General features: G+C 51.9%; 1 protein-coding gene across 1 annotated transcript in view; it reads right to left on the bottom strand.

Moving 5' to 3' along the window:
* LOC142302343 (ranaspumin-like) overlaps positions 1-23,703 on the bottom strand; it is a 190,348-nt gene extending 166,645 nt beyond the window's left edge. The window contains exons 1-3 of the mRNA XM_075343404.1: positions 23,697-23,703; positions 22,310-22,443; positions 22,085-22,132 (exon numbers count right to left, since the gene is read on the bottom strand). Of these exons, the coding sequence (XP_075199519.1) occupies positions 22,085-22,132; positions 22,310-22,443; positions 23,697-23,703 (189 nt within the window). The remainder of the gene's footprint in view (positions 1-22,084; positions 22,133-22,309; positions 22,444-23,696) is intronic.
* Positions 23,704-24,950: the final 1,247 nt, after the last annotated feature.

The following is a 24,950-nucleotide window of genomic DNA, read 5'->3' as shown; positions in this document are numbered from 1 at the left end:
TCTGCGACCGCGGTCGTTACGCCCCTGACCCCATGTACTACACCACTATATACTACACCACTATATACTACACCACTATATATACACAACACCATATACTACACCTGTAAAACTACACCACTACACCTCCAGTATTAGTCACCCCCCCTCCCCCATTGTCCCCTCCTCAGCTTATTAGTCACTACTTACCTCTCCCTTGTTTTTGTCCCCGTCCTCAGGCACCTCCGTACAGGCCCCGCTGAGCTGCTCCTCTTATACGGGCCCTAGCTGTGCTGATGCTGTTCTGCGAGGGGCCCCCGTCTCTGCTTCTCTCTGTGAAGGCCCCCGATGTACTGCTCCTTCTCCTGCCGGGCGGGAACTTTTGAAATGACACACGCAGCGCAGTACTGATAACATCAGAGCGCGCGCGTGTGTCACTGACAAAGTGCCGGCAGGGAACAGAGCAGAGACTCCTGAGTTCCGCTGCCTGCACTTACTGTGCGGACCTGCAGGATCTCTCCCTGCCCGGCACGCTGCAGCCCGGCTCCACTGCACCGGCTGAAGATGGGCGGGCCGATCACAGAGAGTAGGCGGGCCGGATGTGGCCCGCGGGCAGGCCCCTTGCCCAGGTCTGGCCTAGACCATCCTTAAATAGAGTGACAATTCTTTTTTTCAGATCCTTTGAGAATTTTTTCCTATGAGGTTTCATGTTGAACTTCCAGTGACCGGTATGAGTGAGTGTGTAAGAGATAACACCAAATATACCACGCCTGCTCCCCATTCACACCTGAGACCATTGTAATGAGTCACATGACACACTAATTGGGCACAATTTTGTCATTTTCACTTAGGGGTATTGTCACCATTGTTGCCAGCAGTTTAGACATTAATAGCTGTGTTTTGAATTATTTAAAGGACACACCAAATTTACACTGTTATACAAACTGTACACTGACTACTTTACATTGTAGCAGTGTCATATCTTCAGTGTTGTCTCATGAAAAGATGTAATAAAATATTTACAAAAACGTGAGGGGTGTACTCACTTTTGTGATATCCTTTATGTGTCTTACATGTGTAATGTGTTTAATGTATACCACTTAAACGCGATATACTGTACACAATTTAGCCAGCTGTAAACTGTAGTAGAAATTATTCTAATATCAACAATATAAAAGATGCTTATCGTAGATTTTATATCAAGCAGTCCTGTGCACACTGATTTTTTTTTTTTGCTCTTTATGAACACAAATATAGGCCAACAAGGATGGCATCACTAATATGGTGCAAATGTGGCACCCTGGACAAGCCAGGGGCCACAGAGAACAACACCAACACACCCCACACTCCCAGCAGGCACATCAAGGTCAGACACAAAACCCTTGTTGCCTTCCTCCAGGGGCTGATGTCCACACCAGGGGGTGGAGCCAGGCGGTTGGTCTCCGCCCACCGAGGAGTTCACAGTCCTGGAGGAGGGAAAACAGTCAGTTTAGTTTTGGAGGAGGAAGTGAGAGGAGTCAAGTGCAGTAGAGCAGTAGTGAAGTGGCAAGCGAGCAGTCTGAAGTGAGTCCGGGTGTGTGGCCCGGACGGAGCAGCAAGGTTGGCAGACGGTGGTGACCGTCTGCAGGAGTGGCCGATTGGAGTCTACCGTAAGGACCGTGGACGGGCGGTGGCCCGGCGGTACCGGACCGGTACGCAAAGAGAAGCCAGCACCATCTGGCAGGGGCTTTTCGGACCCCGGCAAGGCTAGGAGTCGCCGTGAATTTGCCGAATCCGTTAGTGAAGGGGACCTCCTGGGTTTCCAAACAGTCAAGTCCCGACAGAAGGCAACAGTCCAACCGTTTGAGGGAGACACCGCCACCGCCAAGGGCAACCGTTTCCCAGGGCCAGCGCCTGCGGGCAAAAGGGGCTCCTCCGGCCCATATCCAAGTCGGGGAGCGGGTTAATTGTGGGAACCCATCGGAACTAACACAGTACATAGGTGCAGGGAAAGGCAGTCACCACCGACCTGCAGGGAGAAACAACCGCAGCCGCCTGTGGGACCCGTCCATCCAGCCATGTGTTTTACCGAGAACTGTGTCTTCATCATTGGGCTGAGTGAGTACCATCGTGCCGTGCGGCACAGCGCTGCCCCTGCGACCCTGCACCTCACCAGGCCCCGCAACTCGCCTGCCATCCATCCCTACCTACCCCATCATCGGGCCCCGGGACAACCAACCCCCTACCCACGGAGGGGAGAACTAACAACCAAGCTGCTCCCTGTCACCGCTCCCGGGATCCCCGTTCAGAGCAGTGGTGGTGTCACCACAATCACCACAACCGTGGGTGGCGTCACGGACAATATCCCTAAACCAAACCACCCCCTTTCACTCACGGGTGAGGAGCGCCGCTCGAGTCCCCGGGATCCGGCCCACCGCTCGAGCCACCACCGAGCAGCAGCAGCAGCAGCGGCAGCCGGACCCGAGCAGTGGGAGAGCGCAGCGTCCCCTCCTCCGCCCGCGACAACTTGGCGTCACGAACAGGATCCTACCGTTCTACCGACTGGTGGAAGTGCGCCTTGTGTGACCGCTGGAGGTGTCCGGCCGGAGAAATTGAAAAGCCGCCATCTTGGGCGCAAAGAATTCCCGCTCGAGCGTCTCCTCGAGTAGTAGAGGCACGAAGGCCAAAACCCCGCCCCTGTAGAGGAGGAGCCGCAAAGAGGCTAAGGGGGACGGAAACAAGATGTCTGCGCCCGACGGAGCCGCTGGAGGAGCGGCGGACGCAGCCGTGGGAGCACCCGTAGATGGGAATGGGCCTGCCCAGGTCCCGGCCGCGCTGGCGGGGGGCGCCGCGGCCCCAGCTCTCGCTCAGGTGATGCCGTTCTCTTTGCCCTATGTGCCCGGAGCTGCCTGGCTACCGCAGTACGATGGGAAACCTGATGCTTTGCAGGTTTTCCGGAAAAAGCTTAGTCCGCTACTGGAACTGTACCCCCTGACTGATAAGCAACGTGCAGCGCTAGTGCTGGGGCAGCTAACCGGCGTGGCTGAGCAAGAGGCGGAGACCTGGGCCGAGGGGGACCGGTCCTCTGTAGCCACCATCTTTGAAAAGCTGCAGACTGCCTTTGAGACCCGTACAGAGGCAGAGTTGCGGATGCAGTTCTATCAATGCCGACAACGGCCCGCAGATAGCATTCAGGACTATGCCCTGCGCCTGCAAACCGCACTCCGCACACTGAAGTGGGTGGACACCATCAACAGTGGGGACAGTAACAAGATGTTAAGTGAGCAGTTTGTGCAGGGGATGAGGTCCTCAGAGAACCGTAAACAGATTCGGCTGTGGGCCCTAGAACACCCTGACGCGGACTTTGCCGTATTAGAGGAACGGGCCATCAAGGCTCTGCAACTCCCCGCATTAGAAGCTCCTGAACCAACTCCGTGGCCAGTTGAGAATGCTCCCGTCGTGGTGGCTCCTACCCCACCAGCACCTCCAGTGCCTGCAGCCCCGAGCGGGGCGATGGAAGAGCTCGCTGCCCAAGTTCGCCGCATGGATGGGGACCTCGCTAAGATCCTCGCCGCACTCCAGCCTCCAACCAGAACCCCAGCACCGGTGAAGATGCAGCTCGCCGACAGCCCGGAGGACGTCCCCTGGATGCAGCGGAGAAGGGCCAATGACTCCCGGAATGGGCCCCCAATCTGTTACAGGTGCAGCAAACCCAGCCACTACTCCAGACGGTGTCCGTTTAAATGAGCAACCCCTGGGGCCACGGGCCAATCCTCAGGAGTAGAACCCCATGGCCCCCCAGACTGGCGGGACCGGTACATCGGGGCCCGGCCCATAATCCTCATGGCTGTGGACGGCATACTGGTGATGGCTCTCCTGGACAGTGGATCACAGGTAACCACCATACCATACACATTGTATCAACGGTATTGGGGAACAGACGAGCTGGCTCCCCCAGATGCCAGTATAACACTGATTGCTGCTGATGGACTCCCATTGACCCAAGTGGGATATAAACAAGTGGCCATGACTATGGGGCGAGCTGAACTGCAACACCAGGGTATAATTGTGATAATGAATGAACCCAGTGATCATAACCCGAAGATAGTGCTAGGAACCAATGTGATGGAGCACTATATGAGTGATGTGCTGACCCTACTGCAGCAGCTGGCCGCCACGGCGGCGGGGAGCCGACAGAGAGCTGTGCAGCGTGAGATCCGAGCCTTGATGTACCGCCAGCATGTGAACTCGACAGGAGGAGAGATTGGTGGGGTGAGAGTGATGGATGTTGCCCCTTTGGTTGTGCCTCCCAGGAGCGAGATGATGATTTGGTGTAGGGCAGCAGTAGGGCCCCAGGGGCGTGACTACCCTGCCATGATAGAGCCCATGCCCTCCGAGCACTGGCCCACAGTAATGGCCGCCCGAGAAGTGGTAGATGTAAAGAAGGGGAGAGTACCTGTGAGGGTGCTGAACTGTGGGGAGGAAGAAGTCAGGCTTCCCCGGTACGCTACACTTGCCAAGTTGCTCACTCTGGATCCCCACATGATCCGCGAGGCAGTTCCCCCAACCTCACCACCTACTGCCAGCACTCACCCACCCCAAGGGGAGTTAGATGAGTGGCACCGACAGTTACACGTAGGCACTGATGACACCCCTACACATCACAAAGAAGGGGTATACCGGGTGGTACGGGAGTATGAGCAAGTTTTTAGCAAGCATCCCCTAGACTTTGGGCAGATTAAAGGGGTCCAACACAATATCCCCACCGGTGAACACCCCCCTATCAAAGAGAGGTACAGGCCTATTCCCCCTACACACTACCAATGTGCCAAGGACATGTTGAGGAACATGAGGGAGGCAGGGGTTATCAGGGACAGCTGTAGTCCCTGGGCCGCCCCGTTGGTGCTGGTTAAGAAGAAGGATGGCACTATGCGGATGTGTGTGGATTACCGGAAGATTAACCAGATAACGCATAAGGATGCTTACCCTCTGCCCCGTATTGAGGAGTCCTTGTCCGCGCTGAGAACCGCGAACTACTTCTCTACCCTGGACCTCACCAGCGGGTATTGGCAAGTGGCCGTGGCGCCCGAAGACCGAGAGAAAACTGCCTTTACCACCCCTATGTGATTCTGTGAATTCAACAGTATGCCGTTTGGGCTGTGCAACGCCCCTGGTACCTTCCAGCGGCTGATGGAATGCTGTTTGGGGCATCTGAATTTCGAGACCGTCCTGTTGTACCTGGATGATGTGATTGTGTATTCACAGACATATGAAGTCCACCTGGAGCACCTAGCCGAGGTGTTTGCGTCCCTTGCCAAATACGGGATGAAGTTGAAGCCCTCCAAGTGTCATCTGCTGAAACCCAGAGTGCAGTACCTTGGGCATGTGGTGGGAGCAGAAGGTGTCGCCCCCGACCCCGAGAAGATCACTGCCATCCAAGTCTGGCCGAGGCCAACCACAGTGAAGGAAGTAAGGCAGTTTCTGGGTCTGGTAGGGTACTACCGTCGCTTCATCAACACGAAGTACACGAAGATGGCTGCCCCCATGCAAGACCTCCTCGTAGGACAGACCAAAGATGGTAGACCCTTCGGAGCCCCACTGGTGTGGGAAGAGAGGCATGAGGAATCCTTCCACCAGCTGAAAGCGGCCTTGACTGGAGAGGAGATCTTAGCGCACCCGGATTACAGCCACCCATTCATCCTCTAAACCGATGCCAGCAATGTGGGCTTGGGGACAGTCCTATCCCAGGTCCAAGACGGGAAGGAAAAAGTGATTGCTTATGCTAGCCGAAAGCTCCGACCGACTGAAAGGAACCCTGAGAACTACAGCTCTTTCAAGCTTGAGCTCCTGGCGCTGGTGTGGGCTATCACCAAGCGGTTCCGCCATTACCTAGCGGCAGCGAAATTCACCGCTTTCATGGACAACAATCCGCTGACCCACCTGGACACAGCCAAGCTGGGCGCGTTGGAACAGCGGTGGGTGGCCAGGCTAGCCAACTATGATTTCACCATCAAATACAGGGCCGGCCGGGCCAACGTTAATGCTGATGCACTCTCTCGAATGCCCCACTTGTCGGAAGAAGGGTGCGAGGATGACGACCTTGAGGAGATCTAGTTGCCTGCATTTCACCAGCCGCCAACTGAGAAGGTGCATGTCCACCAACAACTGGTGAACCTGGACCCGATGCCCAGTCAAGAGTGGAAGGAAGCTCAAGAACAGGCGCCCGCTGTCCGCCTAGTCAAGATCCTGGTGGAGCAAGGCGCTGCTGGGATAGACCCTGCCGCCCCAGCTGAAGCCCAACGTCTGTGGTGAGAACGGACCCGGCTGTACCTACACCAGGGAAAGTTGTACCGTGAGCTGATCAACCCGAAGACTCATGAGAAAATCCGCCAGTTGGTGATTCCCCAAGCTAATGTACCCACCGTCCTACAAGCGTACCATGATGGTGCTGGACACTTTGGATAGAAGAAACTGGAGATGTTGTTGAGAGAGCGGTTCTATTGGAGTGGAATGCGGGAATCTGTAGAGGCCTGGTGCTGAGAGTGTGGCCCTTGCACACTGAGAAGGAAGGACGAGGCCAGCCAGAAGGCGCCCCTACACCCGATCGTTACACATCAATCGCTGGAGCTGGTCGCCATGTAAAGCTGACCCCCAGCCGAAGTGGGTACACCTACGCTCTAACCATTGTAGACCACTATTCAAGGTTCATGGTGGTTGTCCCAGTCAAAGACCTAACTGGCCGTACCGCCGCTAGAGAATTCTAGGCTTATTTCTGCCGACCCCATGGATACCCTGAGAAGGTGCTTACTGACCAAGGCCCGGCCTTTGAGGCGGAGGTGTTTCATGAATTTTGTCAGCTGTACGGCTGCAAGAAGATCCGGACCACGCCTTACCATGCCCAAACCAACGGCATGTGTGAAAAGATGAACCACCTGGTCCTGGGCCTCCTCAAGACGTTGCCGCTAGAAGAGCGGAACCTGTGGCCAGAGAAGCTACCTGACTTGGTGGATATGTACAACAATATCCCTTCCAGCTCAACGAAATGCACCCCAGCATACCTGATGAGGGCTCGCCCCGGCCGGCTACCGGTGGATCTGGACATGGGATTGGAAGCCCCAGAAGCACTCCCTTCGACAGCTGAATGGGAAACTCGGTGGAGGGTGCAGTACCGACAGATTCAGGAATATGTTGAGAAGAACTTGAATCGGAGTCGGGAACAACAGGAGCAGCGCTTCAACCAGAAGGCGTCTGCTGGCCCTTTCCAGCCTGGAGATGTAGTGCTGAAGCGGAAGAGAAGGACCCACAAGCTGGATGATCAATGGGAACAAACCCCATATGTCATACAGCCCACAGGATGGGAAAATGGGAAGGCCTACCAGATCAGTCGTGACCAAGGGGGCACTTTGGCCACCGTTTCCCGGGACCATCTAAAGAGGTGCCCACCAGCATTGAGAGCAGCGGCTGAAGTTCCGGCTCCTACACCGGCGGAGAAGGCAAAAGAGGTAATCCACACCGTGATGGGTGACTTCCCGGTGGACTGGCCTACACAGAACGGCGCGGTGATTCTTCCAGTGATACTGTTCCCACAACCCGTGGATGAAGAAGTGATGGAAGAAATCAACCATGAGCCAGTGCCAGTGCCCAGGGATGAACCTGTGTCCAGCTCCCCTATGCCTCCGCCTGCCCCACACGATAACAGGGAAGAGGAACTGATTGTTCCCTCTCTCCCGCTGCCTGTCACCACTGACACCGGACCCCGGAGGTCCACTCGTTCCAACCTAGGTAGACCCCCACTTAGGTACAGGGAAACTACTATTTAGAGGGGGGGAGAATTGTGTGTGCATGTTAAAAGTACAGTTTGAATGATCAGTAAATAGTTGATGGAAAGTCATCTGATTTGCACCTGATTTACTACAACTTGATTAGAACCAGTCGTTGCCGGCAACTGGTCCTCGTTGGGACCCCCTCCACCACTTTACATAAGAAACTACTTATGAACATGCCTGAGAACTTGCAAGGCAACTACAAACTTGTGGCCTGTAAATAATGTTTGTTGTGGCTTCTACCGTGACCGCCTCCAAATTGGAGGAAGGGCCCGCAGTGGAGCAGGCTGGGGCCCAGCCACCACTGGAACTGGTGGCGATCCTCTGGAGGGGAAGGACAGATCCCGCTCGGGTAACTTGGTGCAGGACTGGGGTCAAGGGGTGCTGCCTGTTTGCTTAGGGGCAGCATCAGGGCCAGGTTACTTGGGTGGGAGAGAGCGAAAGCCGTAACCGTTAGTAACGTTTAAGAATATGCCTCCCGATGTGGGAAGAAGTTATTATAATTGTATGTCTGTTACCGTTTCTTATCTTTTTTCAGTTGGTGAAAATAAAACCGGTGATGGACGGGCAGCCCGTGGACGGTCTGCATTTAACTAAGGGGGAATGTGGCGCCCTGGACAGGCCAGGGGCCACAGAGAACAACACCAACACACCCCACACTCCCAGCAGGCACACCAAGGTCAGACACAAAACCCTTGTTGCCTTCCTCCAGGGGCTGATGTCCACACCAGGGGGTGGAGCCAGGCGGTTGGTCTCTGCCCACTGAGGAGTTCACCGTCCTGGAGGAGGGAAAACAGTCAGTTTAGTTTTGGAGGAGGAAGTGAGAGGAGTCAAGTGCAGTAGAGCAGTAGTGAAGTGGCAAGCGAGCAGTCTGAAGTGAGTCCGGGTGTGTGGCCCGGAAGGAGAAGCAAGGTTGGCAGACGGTGGTGACCGTCTGCAGGAGTGGCCGATTGGAGTCTACCGTAAGGACCGTGGACAGGCGGTAGCTCGGCCGTACCGGACCGGTACGCAAAGAGAAGCCAGCACCATCTGGCAGGGGCTTTTCGGACCCCGGCAAGGCTAGGAGTCGCCGTGAATTTGCCAAATCCGTTAGTGAAGGGGACCTCCTGGGTTTCCAAACAGTCAAGTCCCGACAGAAGGCAACAGTCCAACCGTTTGAGGGAGACACTGCCACTGCCAAGGGCAACCGTTTCCCAGGGCCAGCGCCTGCGGGCAAAAGGGGCTCCTCCGGCCCATATCCAAGTCAGGGAGCGGGTTACCGGTGGGAACCCATCGGAACTAACACAGTACATAGGTGCAGGGAAAGGCAGTCACCACCGACCTGCAGGGAGAAACAACCACAGCCGCCTGTGGGACCCGTCCATCCAGCCGTGTGTTTTACCGAGAACTGTGTCTTCATCATTGGGCTGAGTGAGTACCACCGTGCCGTGCGGCACAGCGCTGCCCCTGCGACCCTGCACCTCACCAGGCCCCGCAACCCACATGTCATCCATCCCTACCTACCCCATTATCGTGCCCCGGGACAACCAACCCCCTACCCACGGAGGGGAGAACTAACAACCAAGCTGCTCCGTGTCACCGCTCCCGGGATCTCCGTCCAGAGCAGTGGTGGTGTCACCACAATCACCACAACCGTGGGTGGCGTCACGGACAATATCCCTAAACCAAACCACCCCCTTTCACTCACGGGCGAGGAGCGCCGCTCGAGTCCCCGGGATCCGGCCCACCGCTCGAGCCACCACCGAGCAGCAGCAGCAGCCGCAGCAGCAGCGGCAGCCGGGCCCGAGCAGTGGGAGAGCGCAGCGTTCCCTCCTCCGCCCGCGACACACAGACATAGCAACCCCTGGCAATGCAGATTGCCTTTTTCCTGGGAGACAGAGACTCTTCTGCTAATCAACTTGTTATCTATTTGTTATAGTTTTATTTTTCTGTGCACCAAAGAGCCTTTCTCTAGCAAGCTCAGGTCAGTCTCTCCTGCTCAGTATTAATGACACGATTGAGAGAACTTTGTAGCCGCTTAGGGTGCTTTCATATCAACGTTTTTTTCAAATGCGGCATGAATGGTTTTTTTTGCCGCAAAACCGGATCCTTTACAAATCCGTTGTCATTTCAATGCATTTGTAATGGAATTGCGGCAATATGTGATCACATGCGGTTGCGTGCGGCTACACTGGATCCCGTGTTTTGCGGTATTATACTGTGTATCAAAAACGCTACTTGTTGCATTTTTGACCTCGGTCAAAATATTGCATCTCGCCGGATCCTGCATATTGTGGCGGTACCTGCAATGTAGCTCAATGAGCGCCGGATCCTGCTGTACCAGAAGTCACCTCTTCTGATATGCAGGATCCAGTTTTCTGTACTGAGCATGCCCAGACAGTAGTTCCTCCCCCATGTTTTCTGATACAGCAGAGCTAGATCGGTAACAGAAGACAGAAGACCAGGATCATAGAGGGGTGAGAGGTAGTGATGAGCGAGTACTAAAAAGCTCGGGTGCTCGAAGCTCGGGCCGAGCCTCCCAAGATACTCGTGTACTCGGGCCGAGCAACGAGCCCAATGTTATCCTATGGGAGACCCGAGTATTTTTGTGAAATGACCCCCCGGCAGCATGGAGAAACCCTAAAAATGTCACAAAAGTCTCAGAAGAGTGCTCAAATGACATGGCAACAGCATGGGGAAGACCCCTTGAAGCATTTATCACTGAAAAGTCACAGCTGTGAACAATTTTGTCCGCGTTTTACGCCATTTTTACGGACTCACCAGAAAACCTTCCAAAATGACCCCAAAATGATTTTTCATGGCGGAAATGTTAAGGGCACATACCCAATAGTGAGATAGAGCTGGTGTATGTTACTTTTTGAGATTAATACATGAAAGATTTTACGTGAAAACATTGTGTGGCACTCCGATGTCCCTGAGAAGAGACGTACATGAAGGCCTCTTGAGTCTAATGTGCCCATTTTGAGGAAGTGAGTCTTTGTAGTATTTTCCTTTGCCAGGGCAGTCCAAAATTGTGAGGTTCACCAATGCCCCTGCATACAGACGTGCATGAGGGCCTGTAAACCTGAAGTGCCCATTGTAAGGAAGTGGGTCTATTGTAGTATAGCCCTTAGGCAGGGCAGCCAAAAATTGGGAGGCTCCACGTTGTCCCTGGGTAGAGACGTGCATGAGGGCCTCAAAACATTAAGTGTCCATTGTCAGGAAGTGGGTGTATTATAGTATAGCCCTTAGGCAGGGCAGCCAAAAATTGGGAGGCTCCACATTGTCCCTGGATAGAGACGTGCATGATGGCCTGTAAACCTGAAGTGCCCATTGTAAGGAAGTGGGTCTATTGTAGTATAGCCCTTAGGCAGGGCAGCCAAAAATTGGGAGGCTCCACATTGTCCCTGGATAGAGACGTGCATGATGGCCTGTAAACCTGAAGTGCCCATTGTCAGGAAGTGGGTGTATTATAGTATAGCCCTTAGGCAGGGCAGCCAAAAATTGGGAGGCTCCACATTGTCCCTGGATAGAGACGTGCATGATGGCCTGTAAACCTGAAGTGCCCATTGTAAGGAAGTGGGTCTATTGTAGTATAGCCCTTAGGCAGGGCAGCCAAAAATTTGGAGGCTCCACGTTGTCCCTGGATAGAGACGTGCATGAGGGCCTGTAAACCTGAAGTGCCCATTGGAAGGAAGTGGGTCTATTGTAGTATAGCCCTTAGGCAGGGCAGCCAAAAATTGGGAGGCTCCACGTTGTCCCTGGATAGAGACCTGTTAGGTTCTTAGTGCCTCCATGCTTGCATTTAAAAACCGCAAGTGTGTGCCTGTTGGTGGCAGCTTTCCGCTGCATTTGTGTGAGTTTTGCAAAAACTTGGATATAACGCACAAGTCTAGTGAATACACATCAGCACAGCATTGCAAAATGCGCAAGGGCGTTGTCAACGAACAAGGAAGTGGACGTGATGGTGGTGCAGGCAGAGACCGAGGTTGTGTGCAAGCTCTAATTTCGCCACAACAAAGGGCCACATCTAGTCGCTCGCGCGTCCTGTCCCAAATTCTTGGGGACCGCAGCAGTACACCGCTCTTGAACCAAGACCAGTGTCAACAGGTTGTTAGTTGGATAGCGGATAATGCTTCCAGTCAGATTGGCACCACCACAAACACTCTGTCTTCCACACGGTCAAGTGTCAGTAGCCGTGATACTGCACCGCACATTTCAGAACCTGATCCTCCTTCCTACCACCAGGCCGAGTACACGTCCACGGACATTACTGATCCCACACTTGGACACTCGGAAGAGCTGTTCGTTCACGTTTCCATTCACAAATTCTGGCCTCTCGCCAGCTCCTGTTGAAGTGGGCCATGACGAGATTGTATGTACAGATGCCCAAATATTTGAGCAGCCACGTTCTCACGAAGTTGACAATGTGTCTCAACAAGGGGTGGACGATGATGAGACACAATTGTCAGGAAGTCAGGAGGAGGAGCAGGGTGCGGAAGAGGAAGACGACGTGGTGGATGATCCAGTAACTGACCCAACCTGGCAGGAGGATATGCAGAGCGAGGACAGCAGTGCACAGGGGGAGGGAGGCGTAGCATCCCAACAGGCAGTAAGAAGCAGAGTGGTGGCCCCAGGCAGACGTCAGGCAACTGTTCCCCGGAACAACACGACACAAGGTGCCTGTACAAATGTTAGGTCTTCCCGAGTCTGGCTGTAATACTATTGTATGTATTGAGGATTTCGATTGCGTTAGGGCAATGACAACCAGAGACGAGTTCTTGGTGCAAGACGTTTATAATATGCAACCAGCAAATATGTACATAAACGGAACAAAAACACAGTAGAACATAAATACAGGAAATACCTTCCAGGGACGGAGCGAAAGGGAATTCCCGGGACCGCGCACCGGACTCCCCCAGGGAGACCACCAAGAGCGAACCCCTATACAGGGACTGTCTGGCAATCACCCCAGAAGCCCTAAATGCGCAGCAGCCGGGACACAAAAGGGCAATAGGTAAGTCCAAAAATGTCCGTACGTGATGTGAGTCCAGAGTGGTATTAAACGGAAGGAACCGGGCAGAAGTGCCGACCAAAGACGGCAAACGGAGTCCGGGCACAGCTAGATGATACCAGATGAAGTCCAGAGTCGGTGTCGGTTGTTTTCCAAGAGGATCCGAATAACAATCAGGAACCAAAAGCAGCAGGGCAGGAGCACACAGGAAGCAGTATACTCAGGCACTGGACTAAGCTTTAGGGGCGGCTTTTAAAAAGATGGACAGGAAGTAGGGCAACAGAACAGAAAACTCCATGTTAACAAAGGGCAAGCTCTTTCAAAAGAAAACTGGAAAACCCGGAACTCTGACACTGGCAGTTTTTTAAGTTGGCTCCAGATGATTCTAAAAAGGCCATTTGCAACACCTGCCATGCCAGCATCAGCAGGGGTACCAAAACTAGCAGCCTGACCACCACCAGCATGATCAGGCACATGTCAGCCAAGCACCCGACTTTGTGGGAAGTACAACAGAGTCGAGGAGCAGTGCTTGCTGATGTCACTGCTACGTCTTCGCTGGTTGTGCATGCGAGCCAATCCCCTGTCCATGCTGCCTGCGAACAAGCCTCCTCCACTCCTGCACCTGCAGTTGCCTACGCAGAAAGAACACCATCATCAAGCACGTCCTTGTCCCAGCGCAGCGTTCAGTTATCCATTCAGCAAACCTTTGAACGCAGGCGCAAATACACTGCCAACACCCCACATGCCACAGTTCTAAATGCTAACATTTCGCGACTGCTTGCGCTGGAAATGTTGCCTTTTAGGCTGGTTGAGACAGAAGCATTCCGCGACCTGATGGTGGCAGCTGTCCCACGTTACTCGGTCCACAGCCGCCACTATTTCTCCCGGTGTGCCGTCCCCGCATTGCATAACCACGTGTCACAAAACATCACACGTGCCCTGAACAACGCTGTTTCAGCCAAAGTCCACCTAACCACAGACACGTGGACAAGTGCATGTGGGCAAGGCCGCTACATCTCGTTGATGTCACACTGGGTTAATATTGTGCAAGCTGGGACCCAGTCTGAGTGAGGGACGGAACACGTCCTTCACACACCAAGTTTTGCAGGCCCTACCTCAGTCAGGGTTTCACACACACTCTACAGCTCCGGAATGTCATGCTCCTCAGCCTCCTCCTCCTCCTGCGCATCCTGATCCACTTTACCCTCCACACCAGTCCCAAGCTGGAAGTGTCGCGGGCGGAGGAGGGGACGGTGCGCTCTCCCACTGCTCGGGTCCGGCTGACACTGCTCTACGGCTGCTGCTGCTCGTTGGCTCGAGCGATGGCCGGATCCCGGAGACTCGAGCGGCGCTACTCGCCCGTGAGTGAAAAGGGGTGGTTTGGGTTTTGGGGATATTGTCCGTGACGCCACCCACGGTTGTGGTGATTGTGTGGACACCACCGCTGCTCTGGACGGGGATCCCGGGAGCCTGTGACAGGGAGCAGCTTTGTTGTTATTTCTCCCCTCCGTGGGTAGGGGGGTTGGTTGTCCCGGGGCCTGGTGATGGGGTAGAGATGGATGACAGGCGGGTTGCGGGGCCTGATGAGGTGCAGGGTCGCAGGGGCAGCGCTGTGCTGCACGGCACGGAGGTACTCACTCAGCCCAATGATGATGACACAGTTCACGGTAAAACAAGTGGCTGGATGGACGGGTCACTCGGACGGCTGCGGTTGTTCCTCCCTGCAGGTTAGTGATGACTGTCTCTCCCTGCACCTAAGTTAAGTGTTGGTAGTGATGGTTTCCCAACGGTAACCCGCTCCCCGACCTGGATATGGGCCGGAGGAGCCCCTTTTGCCCACAGGCGCTGGCCCTGGGAGACGGTTGCCCTTGGTGGTGGCGGTGTCTCCCCTTCACGGTTGTACGGTTGCCTTCTATCTGGACTTGGCTGTTTGGAAACCCTGAGGTTCCCTTCACTAACGGATTTGGCAAATTCACGGCGACACCAAGCCTTGCCGGGATCCGAAAGTCCTCTGCCAATGGTGCTGGCTTCTCTTTGTATACCGGTCCGGTACGGCCGGGTCACCACCCGTCCACGGTCCTTACGGCAGACTCCAATCGGCCTCCACTGCAGACGGTCACCACATCCTGCCAACCTTGCTGTCCTGTCCGGGCCACACACCCGGACCAACTTCAGGCTCTTTGCTGTCACTTTTCTCCTCTCTACTACTTTCCTCCTTCCACTTCCTTAGCTTAACTCTCACTGCCTGTGTTTTCCCTCCTCCTCGGTGGGTGGAGACCAACCACCTGGCTCCACACCCTGGTGTGGACAACAGCCCCTGGGGAAGGCAACAAGGATTTTGTGTTTTGACTATGATATGCCTGCAGGGAGTGTGGGGTGTTTAAGTGTTGTGCTCTGTGGCCCCTGGCTTGTCCAGGGCGACACAGAAGCACTGCAGCACTGCCTCGGCGAAGCGGCAACAGGCTGTGCTGAAGCTAATCTGCATAGGTGACAAACCCCACAATGCAGAAGAGGTGTGGACAGCTCTGAAACAGCAGGCAGATCACTGGCTCACAACTCTGAACCTAAAGCCAGGAAAGGTCGTGTGTGACAATGGCCGGAACCTGGTGGCGGCTTTGAGGCGAGGCCAGCTGACACATGTTCCATGCGTGGCCCATGTGCTCAACCTCGTGGTTCAGCGGTTTCTAAAGTCATACTCAGAGCTGTCTGATCTGCTGGTAAAAGTTCGCCGCCTGTCTGCACATTTTCGAAAGTCACCTACTGCTTCAGCCGGCCTTGCCAGCTTAAGACGCCGTTTGCATCTTCCGGCACACAGACTGGTGTGTGATGTCCCCACGCGTTGGAATTCAACTCTGCACAAGTTGGTCAGGATATGTGAGCAGAAGAGGGCAGTTGTTGAGTACCTGCATCACCTAAGCCGTCGGGAAATGGGTCAAACTCCACACATAACACCTGAGGAGTGGAGATGGATGTCCGACCTATGCACCATCCGCCAAAACTTTGAGGACTCCACCAAGATGGTGAGCGGCGATGACGACATTATTAGCGTCACCATACCGCTTCTCTGCCTTCTAAAATGGTCTCTGCTCAAAAAACAACCATGATGCATTGCAGGCGGAGCGCGATGAGTTTGAGCAAGAAACAGTAGTGGGTGTGGGTGATGATAACACACAGCCCAGCCTCGTCTCATCACAACGTGCAGTGGAGGACTATGACGAGGAGGAGGATGAAGACATGGAGCAACTCTCTGGCCAAATTGAGGATATGACATGCAGTCATATCCTCGGTTCAGCGTGGCTGGCCAGAGGACAGGGTAGATGATGAGGAGGAGGAGGAGGAGGACAGCGTGTTCAGTCATCGTGTTGGTCAGGATACTGAAGTGATGGCTGTTAAGAGTCTGGCACACATGGCTGACTTTATGGTAAGCAGCCTGTCTCGTGAACCTCGCGTTAAGAACATCTTGGCCGACAATCATTACTGGTTGGTAACACTGTTAGACCCACGCTAAAAGGAGAACTTTATGTCTCTTATTCCCGAGGCGGAGAGGTCAGGCAAAATGCAGCAGTTCCAGAAGGCCATAGTCACGGAAGTAGGCAAAGCATTCCCCTCACAAAACGCTAGCGGCATAGGTCAGGAATCAGTGGACAACCAAGGCGTACAGCCGAGAGGGGCACAAGTCCAATCCGCCAGAGGTAGGGGAACAGTCTTTAAGATGTGGGACAGTTTTCTCAGCCCCTCACATACCACAGCCCCTGAGGTGAGGGGTAGTGCCACAAGAAATCCTAAGTTTGGCCAGATGCTCAAGGAGTACCTTGCAGATCAAACAACTGTACTCCGACATTCCTCTGTGCCTTACAATTAATGTGTATCCAAGCTGGACACGTGGCATGAATTGGCTCTCTACGCCTTGGAAGTCCTGGCCTGCCCTGCCGCTAGCGTTTTGTCAGAGCGTGTTTTTAGTGCCGCAGGTGGAATCATTACAGATAAACGCACCCGCCTGTCAACTGTAAATGCTGACAGGCTGACTCTGATCAAGATGAACAAGGGTTGGATTTGGCCAGACTTCACCACACACACCAACAGCAAATTACAGCGGAATTTAAAGTTTGTAACGGGAATTTGCCATGTACCTCCACTCACCCATGGTAACACACTTCTGGACTTTGGCTAATCGCTGGACTGCTCCTCCTTCTCCTCATGCGCCATCATGGTGACCGTTACAATAGTTAAGCCGTTGTTTCAGGTATACCCCCAGTGGTAAATTTTTTCGCCCATTCTTTCTGAATGGGCATTACAACGACAGGAGACCCGCTCCTTTGCAATGGGAACAATGTTTTGAGGCCCTCATGCACATCTCTATCCAGGGACAATGTGGAGCCTCCAAATTTTTGGCTGCCCTGCCTAAGGGCTATACTACAATAGACCCACTTCCTTACAATGGGCACTTCATGTTTACAGGCCATCATGCACGTCTCTATCCAGGGACAATATGGAGCCTGACGCTGCCACCGACTGCCACACACATGCTGTTTTTAAATGCAAGCACGGACGCAACAAGAACCTAACTGGTTTTTAGGAGCGACAATTACTGAGAAGTCTGACACTATCAGACACTGCTGACTGACGTGTATTATACACTAGACTTGTGCATTATATAATAGTTTGAGCAAAACGCGCACCTGTACGCTGCCACCGACAGACACACACGTGCTGTTTTTAAATGCAAGCACGGACGCAATAAGAACCTAACTGGTTTTTAGGAGCGACAATTACTGAGAAGTCTGACACTATCAGACACTGCTGACTGACGTGTATTATACACTAGACTTGTGCGTTATATAATAGTTTGTGCAAAACGCGCACCTGTACGCTGCCACCGACAGACACACACGTGCTGTTTTTAAATGCAAGCACGGACGCAATAAGAACCTAACTGGTTTTTAGGAGCGACAATTACTGAGAAGTCTGACACTATCAGACACTGCTGACTGACGTGTATTATACACTAGACTTGTGCGTTATATAATAGTTTGTGCAAAACGCGCACCTGTACGCTGCCACCGACTGCCACACACGTGCTGTTTTTAAATGCAAGCACGGACGCAATAAGAACCTAACTGGTTTTTAGGAGCGACAATTACTGAGAAGTCTGACACTATCAGACACTGCTGACTGACATGTATTATACACTAGACTTGTGCGTTATATAATAGTTTGTGCAAAACGCGCACCTGTACGCTGCCACCGACAGACACACACGTGCTGTTTTTAAATGCAAGCACAGACGCAATAAGAACCTAACTGGTTTTTAGGAGCGACAATTACTGAGAAGTCTGACACTATCAGACACTGCTGACTGACGTGTATTATACACTAGACTTGTGCGTTATATAATAGTTTGTGCAAAACGCGCACCTGTACGCTGCCACCGACTGCCACACACGTGCTGTTTTTAAATGCAAGCACGGACGCAATAAGAACCTAACTGGTTTTTAGGAGCGACAATTACTGAGAAGTCTGACACTATCAGACACTGCTGACTGACGTGTATTATACACTAGACTTGTGCGTTATATAATAGTTTGTGCAAAACGCGCACCTGTACGCTGCCACCGACAGACACACACGTGCTGTTTTTAAATGCAAGCACGGACGCAATAAGAACCTAACTGGTTTTTAGGAGCGACAATTACTGAGAAGTCTGACACTATCAGACACTGCTGACTGACGTGTATTATACACTAGACTTGTGCGTTATATAATAGTTTGTGCAAAACGCGCACCTGTACGCTGCCACCGACAGACACACACGTGCTGTTTTTAAATGCAAGCACGGACGCAATAAGAACCTAACTGGTTTTTAGGAGCGACAATTACTGAGAAGTCTGACACTATCAGACACTGCTGACTGACGTGTATTATACACTAGACTTGTGCGTTATATAATAGTTTGTGCAAAACGCGCACCTGTACGCTGCCACCGACAGACACACACGTGCTGTTTTTAAATGCAAGCACGGACGCAATAAGAACCTAACTGGTTTTTAGGAGCGACAATTACTGAGAAGTCTGACACTATCAGACACTGCTGACTGACGTGTATTATACACTAGACTTGTGCGTTATATAATAGTTTGTGCAAAACGCGCACCTGTACGCTGCCACCGACTGCCACACACGTGCTGTTTTTAAATGCAAGCACGGACGCAATAAGAACCTAACTGGTTTTTAGGAGCGACAATTACTGAGAAGTCTGACACTATCAGACACTGCTGACTGACGTGTATTATACACTAGACTTGTGCGTTATATAATAGTTTGTGCAAAACGCGCACCTGTACGCTGCCACCGACAGACACACACGTGCTGTTTTTAAATGCAAGCACGGACGCAATAAGAACCTAACTGGTTTTTAGGAGCGACAATTACTGAGAAGTCTGACACTATCAGACACTGCTGACTGACGTGTATTATACACTAGACTTGTGCGTTATATAATAGTTTGTGCAAAACGCGCACCTGTACGCTGCCACCGACTGCCACACACGTGCTGTTTTTAAATGCAAGCACGGACGCAATAAGAACCTAACTGGTTTTTAGGAGCGACAATTACTGAGAAGTCTGACACTATCAGACACTGCTGACTGACGTGTATTATACACTAGACTTGTGTGTTATATAATAGTTTGTGCAAAACGCGCACCTGTACGCTGCCACCGACAGACACACACGTGCTGTTTTTAAATGCAAGCACGGACGCAATAAGAACCTAACTGGTTTTTAGGAGCGACAATTACTGAGAAGTCTGACACTATCTGGACTGTTTTAGACTGTGTACACCAGCCCCAGATATGATGAAGGCTGGTATACGGTCACCACTAGGAATGGCTATATACCCTGCCTGCCTGCCTGCCTGCCTGTATACTGCTACAATAGTCCTGACAAGGACTCTTCCGGTCACTAGCCTGTATTCCGACCTGGCTATACCCTGCCTGTATATAGCAACAATAGTCCTGAGAAGGACTCTGCTACTGTACTCCGACCTGGCTATACCCTGCCTGCCTGTATACAACTAGAATAGTGCTGAGAAGGACTTTTGGTCACACTGTTTGCAGCCCTGCAACTGAAAAAGCTATAAAGGGCCGCAAAGCTTTCCCTGAATCAGCGACACTCTCCCTGCACTGACTGTCTGGATAGCTGTGAGCAGAGCACAGCGCGCCGGCCGGTATAAAGGCTCGGTCACGCTGTGCAGGCCGGCCAATCACTGCAATTCCACAACTAACAGGGCTGTGGCATTGCAGTGGTCTGCCAGCCAATCCCTGCATGAGGGCTGGCTCTCAAAAGAGCGCCAACATGCAGAAATGAAGACCACGAGTACAGCACGAGTATCGCGAGATTACTCGGTCCCCGCCGAGCAGCCCGAGTACAGCGATACTCGTGCGAGTACCGAGTAGTTACAAGCATGCTCGCTCATCACTAGTGAGAGGGAGTAATAAAGATGGAGTCCCTAAGTGTGTCTGTGTATTTATTTCTAATAAAGTATTTTTTCTCTGTGCGATGTCTTTTTTTTAACCCTTTATTGGAGATTCTTAATGGCTGGGTCAAACTTGGCCTGACATTAAGAATCTCGGGCTTTTTATCAGCTGGTAAAACAAAGCTGGTATTAACCCCTCATTACTCCAGGGCCGCTGGAGGAGTTGGATACAGCGCCAGAAGATGGCGTTTCCATGGAAGCACCATTTTATGGGACGGCTGCGAACTGCAATTTGCAGCAGGGAGCACAAAAAGCTTGGGCCATCCTGCACTGCGGATTCCAATCCCCAGCTGTCTAGTTGTACCTGGCTGGTCAAAAAATTGGGCGAAGCCCACACTTTTTTTTTTAATTATTTCATGATATTTATGAAATAATTACAAATTTTTGGTTCCCAGCCAGGTACAAATAGGCAGCCGGGGGTTGGGGGCAGCCTGTACCTGCCTGCTGTACCTGGCTAGCATACAAAAATATGGTGAAGCCCACGTAATTTTTTCTTAGTTTTTGGGTAGAAAACTAAAAAAAAGGGCTTCCCTGCATTTCCCATTGTCAGTGAAGGTAACACCAAGCAATGGGGGTTAGCAGCCAATAGCTGCTTGGGTTACCCTTAGCAATAGAAAATGCAGCTGGAGCCCATATTTTTTTATACCACTAACCCTAGGGTTAGGGTTATAGGTTTGGGGTTTTTGTTTTTTTTTGTTTTTTTTTTTAATGAATTTAAAAAAAAAAAGAAAATCGACATGTGCTTCACCATTCAAGCACTTTACTGCTCACTCATCCCTACTCCTGACCACAGAGCCAGCAGAACAAGTAATTAGATCAGCTGACTCCAGTGTTGGCCGATTACTTGTTCTGTGTCCCCCTGCATCGATCGCAGCGTGTGCGGGCTGTAAGGTCAGCTGAGTTCGGATGGCACTTGAGTCAGCTGATCTGAACTTAGCTGACCTCACAGCCCGCACACTCTGCAATGGATGCAGCGGGACACAGAACAAGTAATCGGCTGACACTGGAGTCAGCTTATCTGATTACTTGTTTTGCTGGCTATGAGGCCAGGATTTCAGCTGAGTACAATTCAGCTGACTCCAGTGTCGGCTGAACTCAGCTGACCTCACAGCCCGCACACGGTGCGATGTATGCAGCGGGACACAGAGCAAGTAATCGGCCGACACTGGAGTCCTCAGTTTATCTGAACTCAGCTGAACTCCTGACCACACAGCCCACACATGGTCACACGTGATTGGCAGGAAGCAGTGACTGCTGTTAACCTGCATCAATTTCAGTGTTGTGGGCTGTGAGATCAGTAGTTCAGCTGATTCCCGATCAGCTGACACCAGTGCCGGCCGATTAAATTCTGTGTCCCGCTGCATCCATGGCAAATAGAAGTAGAAGGATCCGGTAAAATAACAATTGCAGTTGCATGCGTTGCACATTCAATCCACAGGATATGGTCATATGCGGTTTGCGTTTTTTTTGGATGTGAAAGCACCCTTAGTTATCTCAATGATAGGGTAGAGCATTCATAAGTGCTGTGCTCCTAAGATTTAAGGAAGTAGTCATGAAGGTCTGACCTTACTGACTCCAGACTATAACACCCACATAAATTTTAGCAAAATCATATTTGTTAATTTGCCTTCTCATTTATAAATGCAGTTATTGAAGAACACTGACGTAGTTGCATCTGTAAATCCCTTGTATCAAGTCATCAAAATTATGGTAGTACAATCTTTCTTTTGCTCACTATGTAGCTATCAAATATTTGAATAAAACATAAATATTTACCAGTGCACTAATGCCTAGGATATTGGAAGCTGCGCAAGTAATTTCTTTCTGTAAAGTGCATGTGAAAAAAACAAACATGTATCTTTATAGTGTTAGGATATTATGCCAATAACAAGACTTTACATTTAAAGATTTGGTTTAGGAAATAAACACAATAAAAGGTTTTAAAATGCTGTGAACATATAATGTATCACAGTTTTTAATGGTAAATAAAGTTATATTTACCAAAACTTCTTTCAATTCCTCATGAAGAGCTTTCCAGTTTTCATCATTCAGGTTATCAGTTAGTTCATTGTTCAGTTCTTTCTGGAAGACAAAGGTTGCAATAAATGTTGCTATTTCTGTTTCTAATGGCTCGACTATTAACAAAATTAAATAATGTTCTAAAAGAAATACATTAGAAGATTCGTTATCCTCACAAGGATGGAGTTGGTAGTTTTCGGCAATAATTCAAAAGGGAAAATTTCACATTTTGGAAGTAATATTTTTTTATTGCTGTTATTACTTTTTAATTTAGTGATTTTTTTTTTCCACACCGATTTATTTTTGTATGAAAGGGGGAAATGGTAAGATACAGTTTATTTTAAAATTTTTAAAATTTTCTATGCCCTCTTTTACATAGAATCTGTCAACAGGATTTCCCGTCCCTTCCCCAAATTCATTGTATACGCATGTAGCTCTCTCAGAGTAGTTCAGCAATAGTTTTACGTGACCAGTCTGTTCATCCATTCCTCAAAATCAGCATTGGAATCTATATTCAAAAGATACTTAAGCCTGCTTTACACCAGGCAATCTATCGTGCGATAGATCGTCGGGGTCACGGTTTTTGTGACGCACATCCGGCATCGCTGGCGATGCCGGCCTGTGTGACACCTCCTAGCGACGCAGTATCGCTCACAAATCGTGAGTCGGGTACTGCTCGTTAGGTTCCATAATATCGGTTACTTTAGTTGACCATCGTTTCCGTGGTAGCACACGTCGCTCCGTGTGACACCACGGGAACGATGAGCAGCTCACCTGCCTCCCGCGGCCGCCGCCGTCTCTATGTGGAAGGAAGGAGGTGGGCGGGATGTTTACATCCTGCTCATCTCCGCCCCTCCGCTTCCATTGGCCGGCGGCCGTGTGACGTCGCTGTGACGCCGAACGTCCCTCCCACTCCAGGAAGTGGACGTTCGCCGCCCACAGCGAGGTCGCACGAGAGGTAAGTATGTGTGACGGGGGTTACTACCTTTGTGCGACACGGGCAGCGATTTGCCCGTGACGCAAAAAGGACGGGGGCGGGTACGATCGATTGTGAAATCGCACAATCGGTCGTACCGTGTAAAGCAGGCTTTAAGTGCTATGGTAGATCTGAAGTCTCTGTCAATCCAGCTTTTTTCCCCATCCTGTGTTTCAGACGAGTCCCGCCCTGGCAGCGGTTGAACCGTTCAGATCCGGGTGTCTTGAGGGTCTCCGGACCCGGGGGCTCAGGGTCACGCTGAAACGTGATGGATTATTTACAAGGGAGTTTAGATAGTTTGTGACATCACCCGTGGTGTGCGGTAATAGGGAGTACCGCCGCTGCCGTTGGGAGTACCCGGGGTGATGGAGTGGGGCAGCCAGATGACGTTACCATCCATGGGTAAGGAAGGCCCCGGGACTCTGGATGGTGCTATGGGATGCAGGGGGAGTGCAGGCTCGCTGGTAGCAGGGGTTAATCAGGTACTCACTCAGAAGGAAAGCAGACACTGACAACGTAGTATACCAAGTCTCTGGGTGCCGCTACCCTCTTGGTGAGCTCGACCAGGTTCCGTCCCCTGCAGCACTGCCTGGTGGTCTGTAACCTGCCTCCGTGCACAGAATTTTGAAAGTGTTCATGTGGCCCGTAAGCTTGGAGCTGTCTGGGCCCCGCTCCCTACTTTTGGCAGCAGAGGAGCTTGCTCTCAGGAGCTCATGCTTGGGATTTCAGTGGGCTGATTTGCTTGGAAAGCCCTATCCCCCTCATTGCGCTAGTACCTCCTGAGCTTCGTGGGAACAGTCCATAAAGTCCCTGTCCTCCACAAGTTATTTGCCAGTTTGGTTGAAGCTTCTCCCCAACCTAGGGTCCAGTACCCCGATGTGCTTTCGGCCCCAGACCGGCTATTGGACTGCAGCTGCCGACCGTCCTCCTTGACTAAGTCAGCACCCAGTCCCAACCACCGTCTGCAACCCAATCTGCATTTTGCTCTGGGAGCTCCAACTCCCAGCTTCCACCCACTTCGCTCCCCTGGAGCCAACTCACCCTTGTCACCTCCCACCTCCCTGCCTGACCTCTAGGTGGGCGGCCCTATTCCAGCTCAGCAGCCCACTGGTGTGCCTGACAGGGTGCGGTGCGAGGTGTGATTAGGATTTGTAAATGCTGGTGGAGGCAGTACTGCAAGTTGGGAACCCAGAACCATGGGGGGTTGAGTCCTGCGCTAGGAGAGAAAGAGCGTGCAGTACCCTGTGACGACCTAACTAGTCCATGGGCGTCACACCTGCACTGCCTACTTTTGCTTAATGGACAGCATCTATGCTGTGTGACTTCAGGCAAAAGATGTCCCAATGTGACTGTTAGAAGTGAGGGACAGAGGCTCCTATGCTTCTGTAGCGCCCCTGATTATATCAGGGTGGTACAGGGAACTACATCCTGTCCCCCAGGGTGCAGGACCCAACCCCCATGGTTCCAAGTTCCCAATAACCAGTGTCACCTCCATCAGCACCACAATTCCCAACCACACCTCACATCAAACCTGTCAGACACACCAGTGGGATGGTCAAGCTGGAGTAGGGCCATCCAACTAGGGGTCAGGCAGACTGGTGGGAGGGAGGAAGTGGAAAGCAGAGTAGTGAGAGCTCTCAAAGAGTG

The sequence above is a fragment of the Anomaloglossus baeobatrachus genome, chromosome 4 (assembly GCF_048569485.1).
Source record: "Anomaloglossus baeobatrachus isolate aAnoBae1 chromosome 4, aAnoBae1.hap1, whole genome shotgun sequence".
NCBI classification, from domain to species: domain Eukaryota; kingdom Metazoa; phylum Chordata; class Amphibia; order Anura; family Aromobatidae; genus Anomaloglossus; species Anomaloglossus baeobatrachus.
Note: the sequence above shows the minus strand (reverse complement) of the source record. Positions and strands in the feature narration are given on the sequence as shown.